Source organism: Pavona decussata, unplaced genomic scaffold (assembly GCF_977016875.1).
Source record: "Pavona decussata unplaced genomic scaffold, jaPavDecu1.1 SCAFFOLD_84, whole genome shotgun sequence".
In the NCBI taxonomy this organism is placed as follows: domain Eukaryota; kingdom Metazoa; phylum Cnidaria; class Anthozoa; order Scleractinia; family Agariciidae; genus Pavona; species Pavona decussata.
In genome coordinates, this window is record NW_028145502.1 from 5,584,834 (window position 1) to 5,608,584 (window position 23,751).

Sequence of the window (23,751 nt, forward strand, 5' to 3'; positions counted from 1 at the left end):
AGTTGCTTATAGTGTAGCTTTTTTGTGGTTTGTGGGTTTTACTTACTGCAATTTTGTGGAATCCCAATAGAATACGAACAGTTTTCGATTTGGAAAGCAAAATCAAAGCCGTTCTGTGGCTCTAAGGGGGCTGTTAACGAGAACAACACTTAAATGTTTTCTCCCGTGCTCGTAAATAGTTACGTGGTCTGTTAAGATCATTTTTGTATAAGCTAATAGATTTTCGTCTGTTCAAATGCCTTACTTAAAACTTAATGTATCCAAGCGACTGGTGTAAACACCATACATATTAGTTGATGTGGAGGCCATGGTAGTTGTTACATCGCATTTGATGGCAAAGGTTTTCATTTCACTTTTCATGACTCTCGAAATACACCTTACCAACATCTTAAGGAAACGACGGCAATTGGCGTTGCTCCGCTATGCTTTTAAACATAATGGCATAACATAATAAGGGTAGACAATAGTAAAATGGTGCCAAGACACTTGTTGATGAATAAAAGACTGAACACTTTTCCCCGGATAAGTACCCGTATATAATGAACGCTTGATAAGACCTATTGACTGCATCTATTTTTTGTCATCATATACTTGATGTATACATGTTGCACTGATAGCAAGCACAAAGGTAGCCCATGGGATAGCGCCCATGTTTTCTTTAAACTCGCTTACTTTTCCATTCTTTTTTTGGTTTGGATCATCAGTGGCACCGACTCCAAACATTAAATACTATCTAATAAAACACCATCAAGTGACCACCAAGTGAAGTTTATTTGCGTAGATCAGTTTAGCACAAGTTTGGATCGAAAGGTGCAAAATTTTGAATAGTATAGAGTATTATGCACGATTACTTAAATCAAATGGATATAGGCGGCCGTTGCAAATTGATGAGATCAATAGCGTAGCGTGACATCGTGCAATCTCAAACAGATCAGATTCGCTGGATGTGGCTACAACAACGCCGAACTGGTAAATGCAAACTTTGGCAGATTCAGCAGATTTCCTTAAAGTTTTTCCTAAAAAATGGATACCCAAGAAAAGAGGTAGGCTTTGTGGCAAACATCAATGAGTTCCAAAAGGTTTGCACGCTTTTCATCTTCGGGCTGAAAGGAGGGTAAAAAGCCATCTTAGTTCTTGCCAAGCAGCATTGTACTACTTCCGGTTTTTGCTTCCTTTAATTTTGATTCCAACGCAGATATTATTGTTCCTTTTTATAAATACGAAAATCAGAAAAAAAAAAAAAACATTTTGATTTTTAAATTAACAGCCTTGATACCACTATTTATAGGCTCGATCCTTCGTGAGTGTTTAAGGCCCGGTTCATACGTCGAACTTTACATGAGCCGAGCCTAATACCTATTAAAGGTCGACCCAAATAATTAAGTTCGGCAGTTGATTCAGACGTCGAACCTAACTGAAGTCGAACTTAATTAAAGCTAAAGTCAATCTCGTACCCAGAGTATTCAGGCTTTTTGGTCAGCGGGGCAACGCCGGCAAGACTCTGGGGACATCGAAAAAATTTAATATTTTTGATTGGCTGTTCTGTAACGGTTTCCATTGTTTTACCGCAGAAATCCTGCGGTAATAAAATTCGATGTCCCCAGAGTCTTCCCGGCGTTGCCCCGCTGACCAAAAAGCCTGAAGACTCTGAGTACGAGATTGAGCTAAAGTGAGAAAGTACATTTTCATGGTCAGCGGCGGTTTTTTTTTTCTCAACAAGATTCAAAATTGTGCCGGGATGAGATGAATTCTGACATGGAAGAGCTTGTTTGGTAAAATAATGAAGACAGGCCAAACACGGCTCCTATTGGTCGAGATAGGAAGAATATGACCTTCAAAGCTAATTTGCTCTTACGAGTACGTCTTTCAAAGATCTCCCTTTTCTGTACGAAGGTAGGGAAGGGTCTTTGGAGATCTCTCTTAGTAGAGGCTGATTTTCTATCAAGTGCCTTTTACTCATATGAATTGTTTTAGGTTAGGCACAGAAGGGCGATATTCCGTAACAAACGGCAAATTTTTTTTGCGCGTTTGTTGTTTGTTTTGTAGTGCCGACATTCTTTCGCGGAAGTTGACTTCTGAAAGAGTTTTATCTATAAAGTTATCGAGGTAACCTCTGTAGCGTAATCTCTGTTTGAATAGAGTAATGTTTTCTTCAATAGTTGTTTTGAAGATTTTGTTCTGAGAAGTCTTGAGGCTTGGCCTTTGATATAGCTGACACATATATTTCTGACAAGAATATATTTTTGTTAATCTTTCGCATCTCAGACAAGTATATATAGTTTTTTCGAGACAAGAAGAAAAAGGACATTCCTCTTTTCCCGCAATCTTGTTTAGAATAAAGTCCTTTGCAAATGCCAAGTCGATGAAACGCACAGACCTCTGGGATAGATATAATTTATATAATTTATACGTAACGTTTGCATTTGGTTCGGCACATGTAAAAGTTCGACGTCTGAATTGAAGTCGAACTTTTGCCGTTCTATTCGACTGGCGCAGTCGAATAGAACGGCGGGTCGACCCAAATACAAATCTGTCGATCCTAGCTGATTCATACGTCGATCTTTACATGCGCCGAACGAAATGATTAGGTTCGGCTCATGTAAAGTTCGACGTATGAACCGGGCCTAATTTGTAAAACGATGCTTGTAATTTTCCGCCAATCAACGTTTCGATCGAATTTTTTTTTTAATGCTTAAAATGCCAATTTAGAATTTAAAATTAGCAAGATTAGCTTTATTTTCTATTTTTCAGTTTATTCTTTAAACTTGAGACAAGAAATATAAGTGATAGAAACCGACGTTTCGGTGCATCTTGCGCCATTATCAAGATTACATAATTGATAATAAAAAAGGCGGTTTGCGAAAAGGCTAAGTTAAAAGCGAATTTGCGTAGAAAAGTGCCAAGCTAATTACCTGAAGCTATTCACAAACCTCCTTTTTTATCATTATTTATGTAACCTTGATAATGGCGTAAGATGCACCGAAACGTCGATTTCTATCACTTATATTTCTTGTCTCATGAATCGTTTCTTATAATTCTTTGAACTCAATATTTTTTCAATTTTTGACAGATTGTCTGAAAACTTGAGAAGAGGGCCTTTTTTCACTTTGTGCTTAAATTGAGGACTTGATTTCTGAATTGCTGTAGATTTCCTTTCAAAGCTTCGTCGTAAAAAAGAGGAAATGGGAAAGGCGTTTTTTTTCTAATCTATGTTGGTAAATTGAAGGTTTAACGGTTTACACACGGTCGGGGGAAGCCATCCCAGGTAAGAGTAGACGGGCAATGGCAAAAAAAAAAAAAAAACCACAAAAAAAAAAAAAAAGTAAAGTAAAGCAACAGCATGTTTCAGCAGCTTTTTTTGGCACCCCAAAGACGAAACTGGCTGAAAAACCGTCATAAGGAAATGACTGCCATTATCGTCGGAAATTGCTGAAAACATCCTAAAAGGAAAATCATTTAATTTTCCATCCATCAGTGATTGACAAATATAGTCCTCGCCACATTGTTTGATCAATATCCTAGAAGTACCGCCACACGTCTAGTACAGTTTCGCACTCAGCTGTACCAATTCACAAATGTACGCCTGTAAATGGTAGAACGATAACCCCCAGCAGGTTTATGCTTTTCGAGTAGACTTTTGAGTGGAGTATCCCGTGACGATAGAAGTGTTTGTAAACATCTTTGACCATTCTTGATGTGCTTATTCTTTGGAAAATGTCAACTCATCTTCAAAATAACTGAAACTTTAATCAGTCACAAGGTCTAACAATACGTTTCAAGAATGCGAGTATATGACTTGAGTTCAACTGAAATCAGTGCAGTTCACTCAGTCAGGACTCATCTTTAAACAACTCAATTAACATTCCACCTTGTCTGGCAAAACTAAAACTTGTTTGTATTCTTAACAAAGAGGTAACCAATGAATGATGTCGAGCCGCCATTTTATTACTATTTTATTTTTTTATTAATTTATTTAATTATTTATTTAACTATCTATTTATTTTTACCTACTTGTGTAGTATCGGATTCAGGCTTTCTTTTTGCAACTGCTTAACTTGCGTAAATAGCTGCGAGAGTCTTTGTTCTATTTAGACTAATAATTAAGCTGGTAAGTTATTCCAATAAATGACTGCAATATTTCATGTGATTCCATTTTCCCACCTACTTACAGATATTTAAGGGCTGGCATATGACGGAAAGTTCCCAGAGGTAAATCCTTGATCCCAGTCTCACGTACAATCCTGTTCAAGATTAAGCCAAATTTTCACATAAAAACGGCGTTTCATAAATAACATAAGTCATTTTATATCAATGGAGTCTCCATGGAAAATTAAAGCTAGATATTTAAAAGGCAATTTGGTAATCAATGATAGAATTTAAGAATTTGAGCCCTGAAATTATATGAGTGCAGTTAAAATTCTCTCAGGATAACTTTAAATAGATTCATTTTACATACATTTTAACAGCTAATAAGAAGATATTCATTCGACGAGCAAAAATAAATCGTACAGCTTTGTAGCAGTTGTTGGGGTGCACTTGAGGCAGTCGGGCGTCAATCGTGTCTCTATGCACTTATATATATTCTCAACTTGGTCTGTTTGTCTCTGGATGTTTCCCCATCCATAGGCAATGCAGGGATTACTGTCATCTGAAAGATTAAAAGTAAACGATATGCTAATTACCTTTAATTTATGTATTGGGTTCGCCTCATGTAGTATTGGATCAGATGCAGGATCACCTGTGACAAATTTCCTTTATTTGCGACGCCCGCTGATTTCAAAATTTATTAAACTGCAAATATCGAACGAAAAAATCACCAAACTTCATAGCGGAGCTCGCACGCGCACCGTAGAAATTTTGGTAAACCCATCAGTGCGACAAATTTTGGTTTGGTTATGACGTCACTTCCGTCCGGCCGACCGACCGACCGACCACCCGTGCGTACGCTACTCCATGTACACCAACATGAAATGAGACACTCAAACCTTTTGCGGCAAATCAGGGTTTTTTTGGCGGGAAAATGCATGGCCAACTGCGCTGCTGGCCGCGTTTGTTTGGCAGGAAATTGCATTGCGAACTGCGTTTGAGAAAAAAAAATTTGTGTACGACAAAACACAAACTCAATTTATGAATACGTCTACAAACATGTAAAGCAAAGAAAGCAGGCGCGTAGGAGGGGGGGGGGGGGTTCGAGGGGTTCGAAGGAACCCCCTTTGAAGATCAATAATGGCGGAAGAAAAACTTTTAAATAAAGTTCCTGTGGTCGAAATACATCAACCAAAGAAAATAGAGATATACAGTCAACTCTCTCTAAGGCGGACACCTCTTTAAGGCGGACAGAAAATTTAGTCCCTGCCGAATTTCACTCGTTTCTCTGTAACTGAACTCTCTCTAAGGCGGACAGCGGACACTTTTTTCCAACATGTTGGTTTAAAAAACCTCTCAAAGCGGACACCGGATGTTTTTGAAATTTTTTAACAGGTCCAAAATTCCGAAAAACAAGATGCCCGGCTAATGGCATTACACGGAATACTTAATATGGCCCCAATTATTTAAAAACTATCCTCCCCCGGGGGGGAAGACTCCCATATGGAACAGACGGGGATGCTCGTCGGAAATTTTGAATCTAACCCCTAAAGGAGACCATCTGGGCGTGGCTCAAGCTTTTTGTGACCCCTAAAGGAGACCAATTTGGGCGTGGCTTAAGCAAATTTTGACCCCTAATGCGGTAAAGAAAAGAAGTTAAAAAGAAAATTTGACTTCTGGTTCTCTTCGCGTAATTCTGTGTTTCTTTACAGAACCATAAACAAGACCTTGGCGGCTTAAAATATTGGCAATTGAAATAATTGTCTGAATGGTTTTATTCAGATATATTGCGTGATACTTATCGTTGTGTTACTAGAAATCATACCAGAAATAACTCTGCAATAACGTCATGACCCCGCTGAACTGGTCTGGACTCCACTAGCTCTAATCCTTTGCTTTGATTATTCGATCTGTTTTTAAAAGCGTAGTTTCTTCGCGGTAAACTCTCCCAATTTCCACCGTTTTAACTGTCGAGTACTACTTGGAAGTTATTGTTTCGATTTACCGCTCGAAAAACGTTTGTTTTTTTTTTCTGAAAACGGCGGATCAGAGTCGTGAATATTCATACAATGGCCGCCATTGAACGAAAACAATCCTCTGAAATGTTGATTTGCTTTGACGTCGTTGATTTGCTTTGATGTGGCGATTTCTGACTACGACGAAGAAAAAAAACAAGATGCCTGCTATACTGGCATTACCGGTGATGCTGTGGCTGATTCATTTATTCCAACTGTATGTTTCGCAGATTTATAAAACAATCCTTGCGAATGGAATAGTTTGAGTCACGAAGATCGCGTTACCTTGTTTGCCTTGTGTTACGCTACTCAGGATATCAAGGGAAATTCCATTGTGATAACGTAAGCTTCTCAATGACCTCTTTTCTGTCTGCAATCGTGGTCTAAGACTGTCAAAGAAAGCACGATTCCTTCGCCAGGAACTCTCCAATTTCCACCGTTTTAGATGTCGAGTGCTTCTTAGAAGTTATTCTTTCGATTTACCGCTTCAAAATGGTGAAAGTTCCGTTTGAAAACGGCACACTTGAGTCCACAACATGTTAACTATATGACGCCACAAATTTAATCCGTTTTTAATAAATATATCAAATGATGCTTTGACGTCACACAAGTAGGGGTGAGGGGGTCCCCTCTCTCGCGATATACGCGACAAGAATGGATTTTGATTGGCCTGCTTTTGTTGCCAACAAAAAAACGGGATTAAAACGGGAGACAATTAGAACAATACATCCCGAGTAGGAGAGGTGAGAGTTTAATGAATAAATTAACGTACCGATTTGTGGCTACGACGAAGAAAAAACAGAAATCGACCCATTTTTAGACACGGTATGCCCCTTCAGGGCATCCCACGTAAAAAGATACCCGACCGAAACCTAGACACGGCCTGCCCTGCGGGCATTACGTGTAATTAGCGCAATCTGATAACAGTGGTTTTAATAAAATATACCAGACCTTACAATATGTCTTAATACAAATATTAAAGTCACTTTTCCCGTCATTTATACAACAACTCATTTGCGCTGCCGTTTACAGGAATCAGTTAAGTCACTTTTCTTCTTTCTTCGCTTTTTCGCGTCTTGGTTTAGATCAAACGCAGTTGTAATCTTCTCGTTTTGTTTACCTATGCATTTTGCTATCCAGGCCACCACCTTTGGAACACCTGGAAACTTGTACTTGCATGGGACTTCAAACCCGTAGCCACCCCCACGGTTTAATATTTTTTCTGTAACTTCAAAAGAGACGCTACTTGATTCAAGTTCCAATAAACAACTGACATAGCGGGTGTATATTAAAGGGGCAGTATTATGGGAGATCGATGGCAGATATCATGATTTTTGGCCAAAATTCACTAAATTTAAACTTTGAACACTGTGTTAATTAATTTCTCAATCGCTAATTTAAAGAAATATGAATAGTGATACTAAGACGAAAGGTTGAACCAAAATATAGTACAAACGGCGACTTTTAGTGCGTTACAACAGCGAAATTTGAAAACGTCCGCCAGACGTTTTCAAATTCGAACCCCTCTCTATCTTGGTCATCTGCCGGCGAAAATATCCTTTGATAGCTTCTTTGCATTCTGATAGTCTTTTAATGGAATTTTGTCATTATATCTTGGCTGCTATCAACCGAATAGCGTCTTTCCGATTTTCGATGTGTTACTAAAAATAGCGTGATACTGTCCCTTTAATGCAACAACCGTGCAGCATTACAAAGTTTTTTTTCGTTGTGAATGGGGGTTATGAACCCCGACTCCACCTACTGTCAAATAACAAGCGACACAAACGAGTTTTGTTGAGGTTGATTCACAAATGTTCAAAGTGTGTATGAACTGTGTTGGATTCCGTAAGGAATATATAAAAGAGACACAGCCGTGATTTGTGATTTGCCTAAAATGGGTCTCAAAATGCAGGAAATGAGGTTTCTGGGAAGCTAGATTTTCAAAAATTTCCAGGGGAGCATGCACCTGGACCCCCTTTGTAAGAGCGCCTACGGCGATCAGCAAGGTTTGGGGCTCAACGAACACCCCTATCGAAACCTTAGCTACGCGCCTGAAAAGGGAGATAGAAAGAGATCGAGAAAACAGGCGACGAAAAAGCGAAGTTCGACGTCAAAGAGAGCGATTGAGAGCGTAGCAAACAGGCGAAACATGAGTGACGAACAAAGAGAGAAAGAACAAGAAAGGGTGCCGAAAAAACCCCGTGGTGTGGCACAGGGTTTGAGTGTCTCATTTCACATTGGCGTACATAGACGAGCGTATATGCTGTAACCCGGGTCGTTTTTCGGCGGGAAAATGCATGGCCAACTGTGCTGCCGGCCGCGTTTGTTTTGCGGGAAGTTGCATCGCCAACTACGTTTGAGAAAAAAACAAAACAAAAAAGAAAATTTTGAAGACGGCAAGATACAAAGTCAATTTTTATATGTGACCAACAGCAGGAGAAAGAGCAAGGCAACTAGCGGCGGGAGAAACAAATCGACTGGCACATCATTAGAATCTGGAAGTGAAATCATTTTACTCCGATCCGGCGCGAAACGTTGGATTTTTCCTCTTGAAGTGAAACGTTTCGCTCACTTAACGTTGTAAAACGAACGGAAAAATCAGCAATGGAATAAAGGGACTGGTTATTCTCAGAAGAGGCGAGTACATTCATGTAATTTTGTTGACAAAACTTTGCTAGTTTGCTGGTTTGCAAGATATTGTTTTCTTGCAGTTTTGACACGCCGTTTAATTAACTTAAGCTTAAGCTAATAGTGCTAACTTCAGAACAGTATTTTGAGCTCATTTTTTCGGTCCATGTTGATTACTTCCCTTGGAGTTTTATTTTCTGATCTCGTCCAATTTTGCCGTCAAACAGCGGGAGAAAGAGCAAGGCGGATCGCGGCGGGAGAAACAAATCAACTCATTTAGCAGCTTTTAGAGGCGGCACTTCATAAACAGCGGCCGAATTTTGAAGAGAAATTATTTTACTCTAATTCGGCGCGATGAAATGAGCTCATTTTTCGGTCCATGTTCGTTATTTCCCTTGGAGTTTTATTTTCTAATCTCATCCCATTTTGCTTCATTTAAAAAAATTGATTCTGAGCTAAAATAGTCAGCCAAACAAACGTCTCCCAACATTGTACCGTTAGAAGACTGGGCCCGACGGCATGGCGGGTGGACGCTTCTTTTAACGCTTCGCTAAAATTGGTGATTTTCTTGCCAAATCGATCTCTTCTATCGAGGCGCTTTTTGATGGATCGACTGTGACTGAGAGCAAGCTGTCAACAGAGCGACATCTCACTTCGGGATTATATGGGAAGGAAACGTTCGAAGCGTGGCACCGACTCCTCGGTTGAAGAAAACATGGCCGCCACAGCAAGCAATCAAGATCTGAAAGATTCGATTGCTTCTCTGACAAAAGTGGTGACCGAAGGTTTTGCGACAATACACTCTGATATGGATAAACTCCGTCACGAATTCAAAATTGATCTGGACGAAGTGAGAGACAAGATTAAAGAACTTGAGGCGGGTTTAACATACAATCAAGAAGAAGTCAGCAGCCTAAACGAAAAAGCGGCCAAAAGTTCGGAGGAACACGCAAAAGATGTGGCAACTTTAACCGAGCGAATTGCAGATCTAGAGCAACAACTGAAGCAAGAATTAGAGAACAATATAAAACTAGAACAGTACACACGGAGAGAAAATCTGCGATTTAACAACATCGAGGAAACAGAAGGCGAAGATTGCAAGACTTTGCTAACAAGCATTATTCAGAACGAGTTGGGAGTAGATGTATCTCACATTCGTTTCCATGCAGTACATCGGGTTGGGAAAAAGCTGGAGAGTAGAAGCAGGCCTATAATTGCACGATTTGTAAGCCGCGAGGACAGAGATTTAGTTTTTTCAAAGAGAGGTAAGATGAAGCGTTCTACCAGCTTTAATGACGCCTACATAACAGAGGATTACGCTCGAGCAATCCAGGTCGAAAGAAAAGTGTTAATAAAAGCAATGGTGAGAGCAAGAGAAGACCAAGGAATCGAAAATGCAACTGTTAAAGGTCGATATCTTTTCATGAATAACCAAAGATATGACAAACAATCTGTCCCTGATTATCTGAAATAACGTGCTTTGGACTGTATAAACCTCCATGAACCTCGAATCATAATTGATTAACAAATAATGCAAATTCATAAGCAAGAGAATCACCTTTCAGGCGTAGATTAGATTTTTGTACACTTAGAAGCCTGTTGGGACAATAGTCTAACAAAAGACAACTTAACACCTTTATGTTTATGTATTGTGCTTATGTTCTGTGTATGTTTTTAGGTACTGCAGTGTTTTTGTACTGTGTTTACGTTATGGAAACTCTTCAACCAGACGGTTCTTTCAACTTTTTAAAGTTGCTAATTTTTTTCGCCGGGATCCTTGTTTTTTGCTCCTCCTGCGGATTTTTTTTCCCAATAATTGCACGCCTGCTCCTATGCAATTAATTCTCGCTGCGCCTTTCTCACCGCATATTTGCTCACGGTTAAAACACAATGGTTTTTTTTTTCTCCTCCTTGAGACTAACTTTACACTGAATGGATCTTAAAATATGCTCTCTTAACGTGAGAGGCTTGGGAGACAGGAACAAAAGGCGTGAAATTTTCAATTGGCTTAGAAGTAAGAAATATTCAATTTATCTGTTGCAAGAAGTTCATTGCGTTGAAACCACAACTAATTCCTGGGCGGCGGAGTGGGGATATAAAGCAATTTTTAGTTGTTGCTCAAGCGCGAAAGCAGGAGTGGTCGTTCTCTTTAATAATAACTTAAGCTTTCAGATTCACCGTCTTTTTTCTGACCCCAACGGAAGATTCATTGTCTGTGACCTTAAGATCGGAGAAAAAATCATAACTCTAGCTTCCATCTATGCACCAAACGAAGATGACCCCGGCTTCTTCCGAGATTTCTTCGGCCATCTTTCGGACTTCCAGTCTGAAGAGTTAATAATTGGCGGTGATCTCAACCTGGTACTTAACCTTGATAAGGACAAGAAGGGCGGCCTGGCCAAAACACATGGTAAGTCAGTTCAAATTATCCATGAGCATTCTGCTAACTTTGATTTAATAGATCCATGGAGGATCTTGCATCCTGACACCCTAAAATACACTTGGCGGCGGAAGAGACCAGAAGTACAATGTAGATTAGATTTCTTCCTTATCAGTCAGAACTTAATGTGTAATGTCACAAGCGCCGAAATCCTGCCTGGCTTTAAAACTGATCACTCCATGATTACCTTGACAATTGCTCTACACGAAAACATAAGGGGCCCTGGGTATTGGAAACTTAACACCTCCTCTCTTTCTGAAATTGAATACGTCAACATAATTAAATCCACGATCCAGAATGTAAAGGAAGAATACCAACATGATAAGACCGTGAGCGATTCGTTGCTCTGGGAGATGATAAAACTAAAAGTCAGAGAAAAATCCTTAAAATATGCTGCTGCCAAAAAAGCCAAAATCTCTAGGGACAGCGAAGAGTTAGAAAAAAAGATTAACGAACTGGAAAGCCTGGCGGACTCCTTCGTTACTGATCAAGATAGTAAACAGGAAGTCTTGCGTGAGCTGAGCCTGAAGCGAATGGAGCTGGAGAAAATAATCGAATATCGCACGAAGGGTGAAGAAGGGAAGATCTAAGTGCAGATGGTTCAATGAGGGCGAAAAGAACACAAAATTCTTTCTAAATCTCGAGAAGCGTCATTGTAAACAGAGTGTTATTACGAGACTTAAAACTGACGGAGACACATCTGTTACAACAGACAAAGCCATCCTAAATCTCTCCGAATCTTTTTACAAAAACCTTTACAGCTCTCAGGTAGAAAAACAAGTTTCTTACACAGACGACTTCTGGAGGCACGTCCGAAACGAAAACCCTTTATCAGAAGACGAAATAATTTCTTGTGAGGGTGAACTTTCCAAAGAAGAATGTTTACAAGCCCTAAAAGCCATGGAATGCAATAAATCCCCAGGTTCAGACGGACTTCCCGCGGACTTTTACAAAATATTTTGGAATGATCTTTCAGATCTTTTTCTGCATTTAAAAGTGGGCAACTGCCAATCTCCCAACGACGTGGGATCAACAAGCTGATTCCGAAAAAAAAACGCAGACCCCTCTCCAATAAAAAACTGGCGACCTATATCACTCCTAAACTGCGATAACAAAATAGCAGCCAAAGCTATTGCAAACAGGCTTAAAAAAGATTCTTCCCAAAATTATTGACAACGATCAAACCGGCTTCCTTAAAGGCAGATTCATTGGAGAGAATGTAAGGCTAATTGATAGTATTATAAATTTCGCCGCTGCCAAGAAGGTTCCAGGACTTTTATTGTTCCTTGATTTCGAGAAGGCATTTGATACAGTAGAATGGGCATTTGTACAAAAAACTTTTCAATTTTACAATTTTGGGCCTTCTATAATTAAATGGATTAACTCTGCTATCACAACATCGAGAGCTGTGTTTTAAACAATGGCTGGTCCAGTAATTTTTTTAAACTAGAAAGAGGTGTGAGGCAAGGCTGTCCTCTGTCCCCTTATCTCTTTATCTTATGTGTCGAGACTCTAGCCTCTGCAATAAGGGGCTGCAAAAAGATTAAGGGCATTTCTGTGAACGGAACAGAAATAAAAATCAGCCAATACGTAGACGACACAACTCTGATTACTGACGGCTCGAGGGAATCTTTCCTCTCAGCTTTTGAAATCCTTCAGGGAGATTTTCGAGAAAGTCTCCAGTCTAAAGCTAAACAATAAAAAGACTGAAGCTTTGTGGATTGGTACCTACGTGGGCCGCACAGAAACCTTTTGTCATGAAAAAGATTTAAAATGGGTTAAAAGTAAGGTAAAGGCCTTGGGGGTGTGTCTAGCCACGGATCCCACGGAAACAATATATAAATGCAAATTACGGAGAAAAACTTCTTAAGATTCAGAACACGCTGAGTTGTTGGGAAAAGCGCAGGCTGAGTTTACTAGGAAAAATTGTTGTTTTAAAAAGTTTAGCTGCTTCGCAACTTGTTTACATTCTTTCACCTTTACCAACAAATCAACAGGTAATAAAAGCCATAAATAAACTCTTCTACAACTTTCTCTGGAACGGCAAAGGTGATAAGATAAAGCGTGATGTCATTATTAACAATTACGAAAATGGTGGTCTTAAGATGATCGATATCGAATCTTTTAGTAAAGCGCTAAAAACTACTTGGGTTAAAAAATTTTTGGACCGAAACAACAACGGTAAATGGAAACTTTTCTTTGAAGTAGAGCTTCAAAATCTGGGCGGGACTAGCTTCTTTTACTGCAACCTCGATAGAAAAGATTTGCAGGGTTATGTCCAGTCGGAAGATGCTTTTCTTCTAGAAGTCGTAATAATTTGGGCAGAAATCAACTTTGAAAACAAAATATGTTCTTTTAACCACTTTCTCTCAACTAGTCTCTGGCATAACTCTTTAATTAGAATAAAAGGAAGGCCAATCTTCTTTAAAGAATGGTCGTCAAAAGGCATACACAAGGTATCGCACTTAATGAAGGACTCAAACCGTTTCATGTCATACGTTGAATTTAAAGAATGTCACGATGTAAAAGTAAATTACCTATCTTTCTATGGTTTACTATCCGCTCTCAAAGCTTTAAAATCGACCTTCAAAGACAATTTGCGAGATAATACTACTATTTATGAGGACCCCGTTAATCGATTCTTAAGATGTAAGAAACCGAGTAAGCTCGAATACGAGAAACTTGTGGCTTGTAAGCAGGGTTCTCCAACCAAGAGTCAGGGAAGGTTGTTGACAGACTGCGGTTTGGTAACCGCCTTTTCTGTGGACTGGAGGGCAGCCTATAAGCTAGCTTTCCGATGCACAAGAATTACCAGTTTAATCGCTTTTCAGTTTGAGCTTCTGCACAGAAGAATCGCAACAAATAATTTTTTATTTAAAATAGGTTTGCACGAAAACGACCATTGCAGCTTTTGCCAAACTGAGACAGAAAGTCTAATTCACCTTTTCTGGTTCTGCCGCAAAACTACAGCTTTTTGCAAGTTTTTAGGAATAATTTGATCCAAAAAAAACTTGAATAGTACTGGGCGTGCAGCCAGACACGTCAACCCCTAAAGAGTAACCGAACTTTGAATTTTTGGTAGCCAGGTTCTTTATATGGCACTGGAAAGTACGGAAGACGTATCCTACAATAGATTATTTCACGCGCTTCTTGGCCTACTTTAAAAAGTGATCTTGATATGTACTGAGTTCGCAGGAGGTCGGAGGCAAGGACCCTGTTCTTTTTATTTAGTTATTTTATTTATTTATTTTTGTCAAATGTCTGTCATGTCTGCATATCTTTTTTCTAATCTTTTTCTTTTTTTCGAATAAATAAAAAACGTTTTTTGAGACGGTAGCTGTAGCAGTAGTAGCGATGTAAGTAGCGGTAGACATAGTTTAAGTAGTAGCAAGATGTTGCTTTAAGTGTAGTAAGGGTAAGATTTGTAAGTGTAAGTGCTGGAATTAAATAATAATAATAATAATAATAATAGTAATAATAATAAGTAAAAAATAGTCATGATTATTTAATAGAGTAAGTTTTTGTAAACAATGTAAACCAAAGTATTGTAAGTATTGCATTTATTGTAAGTGCAAGCGGTGTTACAAAAAAAAGGTATTGTAAGTACTGACAGTACTTTGAACATTGTAAGTCGAGAAAGCATTGCTGGTTCTGAAGTATGTTAACTTGACAGAGAACAAACAAAAATACTTAAAACAGTAGGATATAACTGAATTTTTTAAAGGTAACCGGTTGTTATTGTTGTTGTTATGTGATCTAAAAATCGTAAAATCTTGCAATTTTGAAGATTTTAAAGGAAACTTCAGAGATACGTACCATTAAATAGTGTCATACCGAACTTTGTGGCTTTTATTGTTGTATTGATTGAGATGACATTGTCTGGTATTTCTTTCTTTTTTTTTTTCCTACATATTTCCAAACAAACTTTCGCTTCCCGCCGAAAAAAAAAATTAGCTTAACGACACCTGGGGCATTCGTTTTCCATATAAGGTCAAACTACGGCATGAGCTGATAACCGAGATTTAGTGAACCAACCAGAATGCTGGAAATGCAATATCCGAGGCTGAGAATTTAATAATTAACAATTATTCCGAAAGCACGCGTTTGAGATAAGATGACAGCGTATAATCATCTCATATCCAAAAAGCGCGAGTGGAATAATTGTTTTATTAAAAACCAATCAAGAGATATTGCTAGATCTTGATTATTTACGAGGCTGGGGCTTTGTTACACAGGGAAATTGTGGGGTAAAATGACTACTCATCAGTATGCTCTATATAGAGAATACTAATGAGTATATAAAGCGAGGGTACGGGTACGGCTTGCCATCACCTATCATGACTTCCAATATAAATCTTGTAAGCCAGCAATTTACCTGTTCTATGGGAGTGGTGCCCAAATTAACTGGACCGGACCTATACTCATCTCTAAGGATTTCAATTTGTGTGTTTCAGTATTCATCTCCGACTCGATAGACGTCTATCGACCACACGGTACCTTGTCGAGTTGGAATAGCCCTTTTCACGGTTAACTCTGCTCATTTGCATTACGATGAAATCGAGCATGTATGTGAGGCAATTTCGAGCTATTTTGTAGTTTTAGCCCGAAATTGCCTTGCATCCACGTTGGATAACATTGTAATGCAAATGAGAAAAATCAACCATGAAAAGGGCTATTCTGTCTCTTTCTTTTTGTTCAATTTTGTTGACTGTGGTAGGCTTTTGAAAACATGCACTTTTATCGAATTCCTTCCCCAAGCACTCGGATATGTCTACGTTCTCAAAAGCAAGTAACTCTTGAGTGGCAAGGACGGCCTCAAGTTTCTCGAGCTCTGCACACTGGCTCATAGCCGGAGCAAATGAACCATCAAAACAACAAAGAATAAACAAAGCTCCAAAGAAAGAAACATTACGGCGACATCCAAAACAAAAGAAACAAACAAACAAAAAAAACAACGTGATTCCCAAGTGCGAATAACAAAATTAAAATACGCTCATTAATATAATCTGCATAAAATATGGTTTCTTCTCGAATGTGACCGTGTTCTAAGACGATTAGACAATGAATGCTCGTGTCCTATGGGATATAGCGTCTCTCGCATTAGATGGAAGAGCCCCTCGGGCTACGCCCTCGTAGCCTACTATCTATGCGCAAGGCACTATTACCCATTGAAAACTCGCCTTCATTGTCTAACCTTTACTTATACTTAAACGGCAACAATAAGGCAGCGAACAATATAACCACAAAACTGTTTCGCTTTCTCTTTTTATAGTGTCCGTCATAGCTATGTTGGGGAATTACGTTACGTAATCCTAGAACATTCCCAGCCTTGTGATGAGACTTTGCTTGATCGGTCACCTCAATATATCAGTAATTTAATATCAATAATTAAACAATCTGCCTATCAAGTGGTAGGTGCTTTACCTCTTGCCATAGAGAAACCTAGATCACTGCATTGTTTTAAATCCTCAGTGAAAACTTATCTGTTTAGGTTAGCTTTGATGTCAAGTACAACTCTAATTTATCATACCTAGTTTAATTTCCATGCTGTGACGCACCTTTGGTCACTATATGTTAAAAGGCGCATTAAAATTCATTTGCTAATTTAACAACTTCTGAAAGCAGAAAAAAAATTGATCTTCAAATCCGCGCGAGTTATTCAGGAAACAACTGCTAACAAGGTTAATTTGCCATCGATGTGACCTAACGGGCTCATGTTCAGGCTTTTTTTGTGGCTTATAAGTATTTTTTGTTTTGATTTTTGTTTTTGTTTTTTAGACTCGAGTGAAATACTTGAGAAAAAGTCTCGCGAAGATAGGAGTCTTTTCTTTATGAGACGTTGTACAATGGAAAAGCTCGGACACAACCTAGATCCCATAAGTAAATAAAAAATGCAAATATAGCGATGAGAAAAAGAAAACTCAGTCTCTGTAGGGATTTCCTGTGTTGTTTTCCGTTCGTCGGCGGCAAGATCTCATTGACATTGCTGTAAAGGCGTGTGAAAAGTGTGCAAATCTTTGGAGGTCGAAAACTCAAAGCTTATGTTACGAGTATTCCCTCCATTCAAATGAATATAATAGGGTTGATATATTTTCCAGATTTGAACGAAATTTGGCCGGCAAGATGCTTGTCACACACTAATCCACCAAAGTAATTCAGGCTGTTGCGTAAAATTGAAAAAGCTTTTTTGCGTCGTCCTAGCGCGTGAGACTCGTTGGAAAAATATTAAATTATCAAACTTTACAATAGATTTTCTAAGTAACCAATGGGAATATCGAAAAGGCCTGACACGTTTCGTTAGCCCATTATCTCCTGAAGAATATAGTCTAGCTTGTTGGGATATCTGCATTATTGTGTGAGCTGGTAGTTATTATCATTTTTATTATTTATTTATTTTTTTTTTTTTGAAGAAGTGATTTTTATTAGCATTACGTTACACTAATAATACTATACTAAACACTACCAACACTAATTTACACTAATAGCGATAATTACAGTAATTACTGTACTCACAATATAAGCTTACGATACTATACTATACTATACTATACTATACTACGGTACTAACAAATACTCTATATTTACAATAATAACAGTATCTTTACTTCCAACTTTTTTTAATTCAATTTTAGAACTGACATTACTTACATTACACTACAAAAATTACTTACATTACACTCATAAAAAGTACCTTGATAACAACCCATCCACACACCCTACTTTTTGTTTTTATTGTTAAGTAATTACAATGTTGCTGTATGAACAGGTAAGCGAAAAAATAAAACGAGCGAAAAAAAAAACACGAGAAAATAGAACTAGAGCAAAGAGTAGTGGATAGTGATTCAAGGGGTCTCTGAAATGCCCACTCTTCGATGAATTTGTCTCGAATAAGTGGTTCCCATTTAATCTTGAGTTGCTTTAGATAACCTTTATCCTTTGCAATATCATATTCAATGCGAGCTTTTCACGTTTCTGAAAGAAAAGGGGTGCGTCATCTAGACTGCAACGATATATATATAATTGGCCAACTAGAATGGCAAAATTGAGCAGCGTACAGAACTTTGAATTGTCTACCGCACCGTATAAGACCTTAGTGGGAGTAAGGTTGAGTTTAATCTGGATGTTTCGAAGCCACCATTCCCGAAAATCGTTCCTAAAAGCTACGGTAAGCGGACAGTGAAAGACCAGATGCAGAAGGGTCTCAGGATTTTCTTTACATGCTGAAGTAACATTTATCGTCTTGAACAATACTTGCTTTGAGAAGCCTGTCCTTTATAAACACAGTATTATGAATTAATTTTAAACTGAAACATACGCAATTTAATTTCCTCGGTTGTTATCCAAGGTAGAAGATATATCTTTGATAGATTTCCTTTGCCGGAATTAAGAATTTTTTGCTGTGATAAAGGTGACACAAATTTACTGTCAGCGATAGCCTGTAGCAGGTTTGTAGTGGAAAGATTCGAGTTGTTAGTGCGCCAATTAGCAATTAAATCAACAAGGTCTCAGGTTCCTTTGGAGATATTTTTCCAGTTTTGACGGATTGAATTGCTTAAGCCGTAATATGTTGTAAAGCAAGCTTTAACGTCAAACCTACGACAGAAAACTTCAAGGGGAAGAAATTTACCATTGTCATTCATTAGGTCTTTGATTTTGTCCAGTCTTTTACGAAACCACGTTAGGAAAAACACAGATGCATCGTCATTTTTATGTGTTTGTTGTTCCAGATGATTGTTTTCGTTTGGATTAAGATCACCCTTACCCGCTAAGTGTGTGAGCTCCTCCCAAAATTCTAACAGTCTTACGTAAAAAGGCGGTACATTTTTCAAGTCGTGTTCTTTAACTCTGTAGTTGCATTGCAACACCTAGATACACAGTTGCATCATCGGGAATTAATTTCTCTCTGTTTTCGTTCGTGAGCCTGTAAATCCAAACACATTTTAAAGCTTTGTTCATGTGTTCGAAAACTATCCTTTCTGGTCCACCTTTCTCTTTCGGTCCAATAATAGTGGATTTCTTAATTTTTGCACGTTTAGCGTCCCACAGGAACTTAGATGTTAATTTATTTACATCATGGGCAAAAGTTTCAGGAATGGGAAGAACTGAAGCGCTGAAAATAAGCTTTCAAAAGCCAAGAGTTTTGATCATATTAATTTTTCTACATAGAGTAAACACTCTTCTTTTCCTGCTGTTAAGGACTTTTTCTAAGTTCTCCAGTTTTACGTAAAAATTAAGCTTATATACAAGATCAGCAACGTTTGAAAAATAAATTCCCAGGGCATAGACAGAATCTTTGGGCCACTTAAAGCCGAAAGGTTTGTCACAGCGGCGATCTTTCCACGAACCTAACCATGATGCTCCGATTTATGTGCATTGATTTCTAGACCGGAATAGTTTTAAAACTTATCCAGAAGGCGGAGCAGCGCTTCAACAGAGGAGGTGTTTCTAACGAAAACCGTCGTATCGTCAGCATACTGCGATAATTCTATTTCTTGTTTATCAACAGAAATACCCTGTATCAGCGGGTCATTCATTATTGCGAGTGCAAGCAGTTCTATAGCTAAGACAAAGGGCAACCCAGACAGTGGACAGCCTTGTCTTACGCCACGTTTGAGCTTAAAGAAAGGTGACGCGAAAACATTGTTTATAACGCAGCTGGATATATCAGTGTAAAGAACCCTTACCCAGCGTTTGAAAACATCCTTAAACTTGAACATATCAAGCACTCTGGCAATGTAGTCCCATTCGACGGCGTCAAACGCTTTACGAAAATCAAGAAAAAATGGCGACGCTTGGAATATTTTTTCCCTTCGTATAGTCAATCAGATTGCTAATTAACCTGATATTTTCGCCTTTAAATCTCCTTTTAATGTATCCAGTTTGATTTGGATTGATAATGAAAGAAAGTAGCTTCTAGTGTCTTTTGGCCAAGACTTTAGCGGCAATTTTGTAATCAGTGCTTAATAATGAGATTGGACGTAGGTTGTTTAAATTGTTTGTAGGTTTGTTCTTTTTTGGAAGGAGAGAACTTATTCCTCTTTAATTTCTGACACATTGAAAGTTCACCTTTCTCAAAAGCATAGTTAAGACTGAGAATCAGTCGATTTAAATGTTCTTACATCATAGCCAGTCTTACATTAACGTCTTATTAATGCTGACAGTTTCGATGACTGTCAGCCATCTTTATCAAAACTTGAAAAACATGAGAAGTGTCAGAAGCCTTAAATAGGCTTCTGAAGGTGTTAATTATTGCGATAAATGCGCAAAGTCACTCTGTAGACGCCTCCCCCCACCCCCTCCTGGTTTGGGGATGGAGATCACTTGTGCCCAAGCAATTGAAAGAGTTGAGCAGGAAAGCGACACGTTTAAGCGATGGATTAAGGAAAGCATATGTATTACATCGAACACTCCTACTATGAACAGGGACGAGGGAGCCTATCAGCTTTCTCCCATATGGACACAAGTGATCTCCATCCCCAAACCAGGGGGGAGGGGGCGTCTACAGAGTGACTTTGCGCATTTGTCGCAATAATTAGTACCTTCAAAAGCCTATTTAAGGCTTCTGACACTTTTCATGTTTTTCAAGTTTTGATAAAGATGGCTGACAGTCATCGAAACTGTCAGCATCAATAAGACGTTAATATAAGACATATAAGACTGGCTATGATGAAAGAACATTCAAATCGACTGTTTATCTTCTACTAGCCTGATGAATTTCTTCAAGAAGGACTGAGAATCAGGTTTTCACTAAGATCATTCCAAAAAAATTATGAAATTCAGCTGTGAAACCGCCCGAGCCGGGAGATTTGCCATTTTTAAACTCGTTCAGAGCCATCAAGCATTCATTTTCGGTGATGACGCCTTCACAACCACTAGACATTTGCTCCGGCAAGGTAGTCAAGTAGCTGGTAATTTATGCAGTCAAACCACACAATGACAGTGCTGGGTATCAGTGCCTTGAATCAGCGCTACAAAACCGAAAGCGTTATTTTCAGATTTTGCAGCTTATTAGCTTTACAGTAATTTACAGTTAACGTTTTTAAGGTTTCTGATAAGGTAGCCGCCTGAGGGGTGTATTTGCTAAATAACCACGCTTAATTTAATACTGCTTGACTATTTATTTTCTTTTTCAATAGTAAGCGTAGATTGTAATCGGTGAATTATAATTTATCATGACAAACAATGCTTGAATAAATTGAATTTTACTTTGGCGAGTATTTCGATAAAATTCCGTCCGACTCTTTGTACTTACCGGGAGAAAAAAAGGAGACGTCTAAGTTGTATCCCCTGTACGTGTCACTGCCGTCTGAGTGAAAGGTTAGCACAGCATAGCGTCCAGTGAAAGTAATATTCAATCCAGACTGCACCCCACAGTATGTACCTACGGTATAGTTGTTATCATTGGAAATCCTCAAGTAGTCATACCTGAAAACAAGAAAGACGTAGTTGTTTTGTTGATGAGATAACATAAACTTAAATGACATTAGCTTACACAACTTGATAATATAATATGTGGCAAAATTACACGCATTATTATATGTTTACTGAGTTAAAGGAGTACGGCCAATTACTAACAAATAAGTGCAGATATATACATGAAAGTAGGACAAACATTACAATAACTTACATTTAAACTATATATAGACGAATCGACAAGGTAACCGATAAAAATGCTAAAGTAATCCATGGCCTTATAATAGATGATGCAAATACAACGACACAGACAAACAAACCTTACACACAGCTCATCTATCAAATTGTCTAGAAATAAAAGCAAAGGTTCCAAAACAACCCATAATCAGGCCAGTATAAAGTACAGACAGGCGCAAAGAATAGAAAATGAGATTACATACATGCAAAACTAGTTTATCACATGTGTGTCATGACAATAAATGACAAGGCAGTATAGTCATTGAGTTGATTCTTAGTCGTAGATCCAAACAACAACAATAACAACAAAAAGCAAAAACAAAAAACAAAACAAAAAAAAAAACACAAATAAGCAAAGAAACAGGCGAATGAGTCTCAAGATAAAAATAGCTACTCTTAGAGTAATGATACTAACAAGTAACTTTGTTCTTTGTATATACCTTTTTTTTTTCTTTTCTTTTCTTTTTCTTTTTTTTGGTCTTTTATTCTTCTCCATTCATCTCCACAATATTCATTAACGGAATAAAGGTATTAAAATAACGGGGAAAGGGCCAAAAACAGAACGACTAATACTTAGCCCTAATGATGAAAAAAAAACAAGGTTCAAGCAAATATAGACAAAACAAAGAAACAATCACAACCACCGTTATCATGCAATGGAGGTTATGTAATGTATACTCTAAACACTGATTCGATAGCTTTGTACCTGCAATAAGCCTCCAGGGTAAAATGGGAAAAGTAAATGTTTATCGCCAGGCCATGTGGAATATCGACCCGATAAACGCAGTCCATGTTGTTTGGATAGTTGTTTGGATATCCGGGACTTTTCAGTGTGTTGTTGACAACGGCACCACATCCTGTTGGATTAAGTAGACATTTAGTTTTAATGAGTCATTCCTTAGATATAGATCAGTTTGTAATAAAAGTTAACGCTAAAAAATCACGACTTTTCGACCTCTCCGAGGTCAGTTTCAAGTGCGCTTAAAAAAACAAAGCTTAGCATAAATATATTACAAACAGTTAAAATCGGTAAGAATGTCATGAACGCTAAAATGTGATAAAATGAGTTAATTATAAGTATTTATAAAGTTAAAAAAGGACGTAAAACAATGAAACAATAGAACAATAACGAGGCTTGCTAAGAACTGATATAATCAAATAATTTTGCGCAGATGGAATCACCCTGTTTGTTAGGTGTTGGTTTAAGTTCTTTGATAAAAAGAAAAGCGTTACGAAAATTAGGCAGTCAAGTTTGTCCTGACATTTTCTTAAAATTTTAAAAGTTCGCACAGTGCCATTTGGGGCTATATTGTGCTGCTCCGTCAAGAGGTTTCCGATTGCCGATCCCTTGTGTTCTTCAATTCGCTGGTGAAGACGTCGGCACGTGTAACGACGTAACCTGCATCGTCCAGGCTACACTGAAAATAATAGACAACGCACTGTTGATTCACAAGGGGTGACTTGTCTTCCCCCACTTTGATTATTTTCGTCCATGATCTTTCGACTTGTGTGCATCTGGCTGATATCCTCATTGATCTTCCGACTGAGGTCTCCAAGCTGTATGCGCTCTCCGTTTGCAGATTTCTGATCTTTGAAAGGCAGCGAGATTCTGATTGGGGCTTTTTGCTTCTCAGGTACTTGCTGTCGGGTATGTGAATTCTCAGTCACTTTTGAATCAATGCATTGACGGATGGTAGACTGCACAAGTTTGTCTGGGTAGCGCAGTCGGGAAAAGGTTACCTTGAGGCGTTCTGATTCCTGATTAAAGAGCTTCCACGTAGATGGGAGCTTAAATGCAAGGTTGAGGATGTTTCAAAATTTTAAGAAAGTGTCCGAACAAACTTTACTGCCTCATTTTGGAAATGCTTTTTACCAAAGAACTAAAACCAACGCTGAACAAACAATGTCATTCCATCCGCGCGAAATTATTTG

The 23,751-nt window shown here is 38.3% G+C and overlaps 2 protein-coding genes across 8 annotated transcripts in view; one reads left to right on the forward strand and one right to left on the reverse strand.

The window, feature by feature from the left end:
• The window catches only part of LOC146475616 (ras-like protein 1), a 230,397-nt gene that overhangs the window by 118,520 nt on the left and 88,126 nt on the right, over window positions 1-23,751 (forward strand). The gene's annotated exons all lie outside the window — the stretch shown is intronic.
• LOC146475618 (CUB and peptidase domain-containing protein 2-like) overlaps window positions 3,839-23,751 on the reverse strand; it is a 47,775-nt gene continuing 27,862 nt past the window's right edge. Inside the window, exons 5-7 of the mRNA XM_085116007.1 lie at window positions 22,526-22,676; window positions 21,422-21,594; window positions 3,839-4,648 (exon numbers count right to left, since the gene is read on the reverse strand). Coding sequence (XP_084972133.1) covers window positions 4,482-4,648; window positions 21,422-21,594; window positions 22,526-22,676 — 491 coding nt within the window. The 3' untranslated portion in view covers window positions 3,839-4,481. The remainder of the gene's footprint in view (window positions 4,649-21,421; window positions 21,595-22,525; window positions 22,677-23,751) is intronic.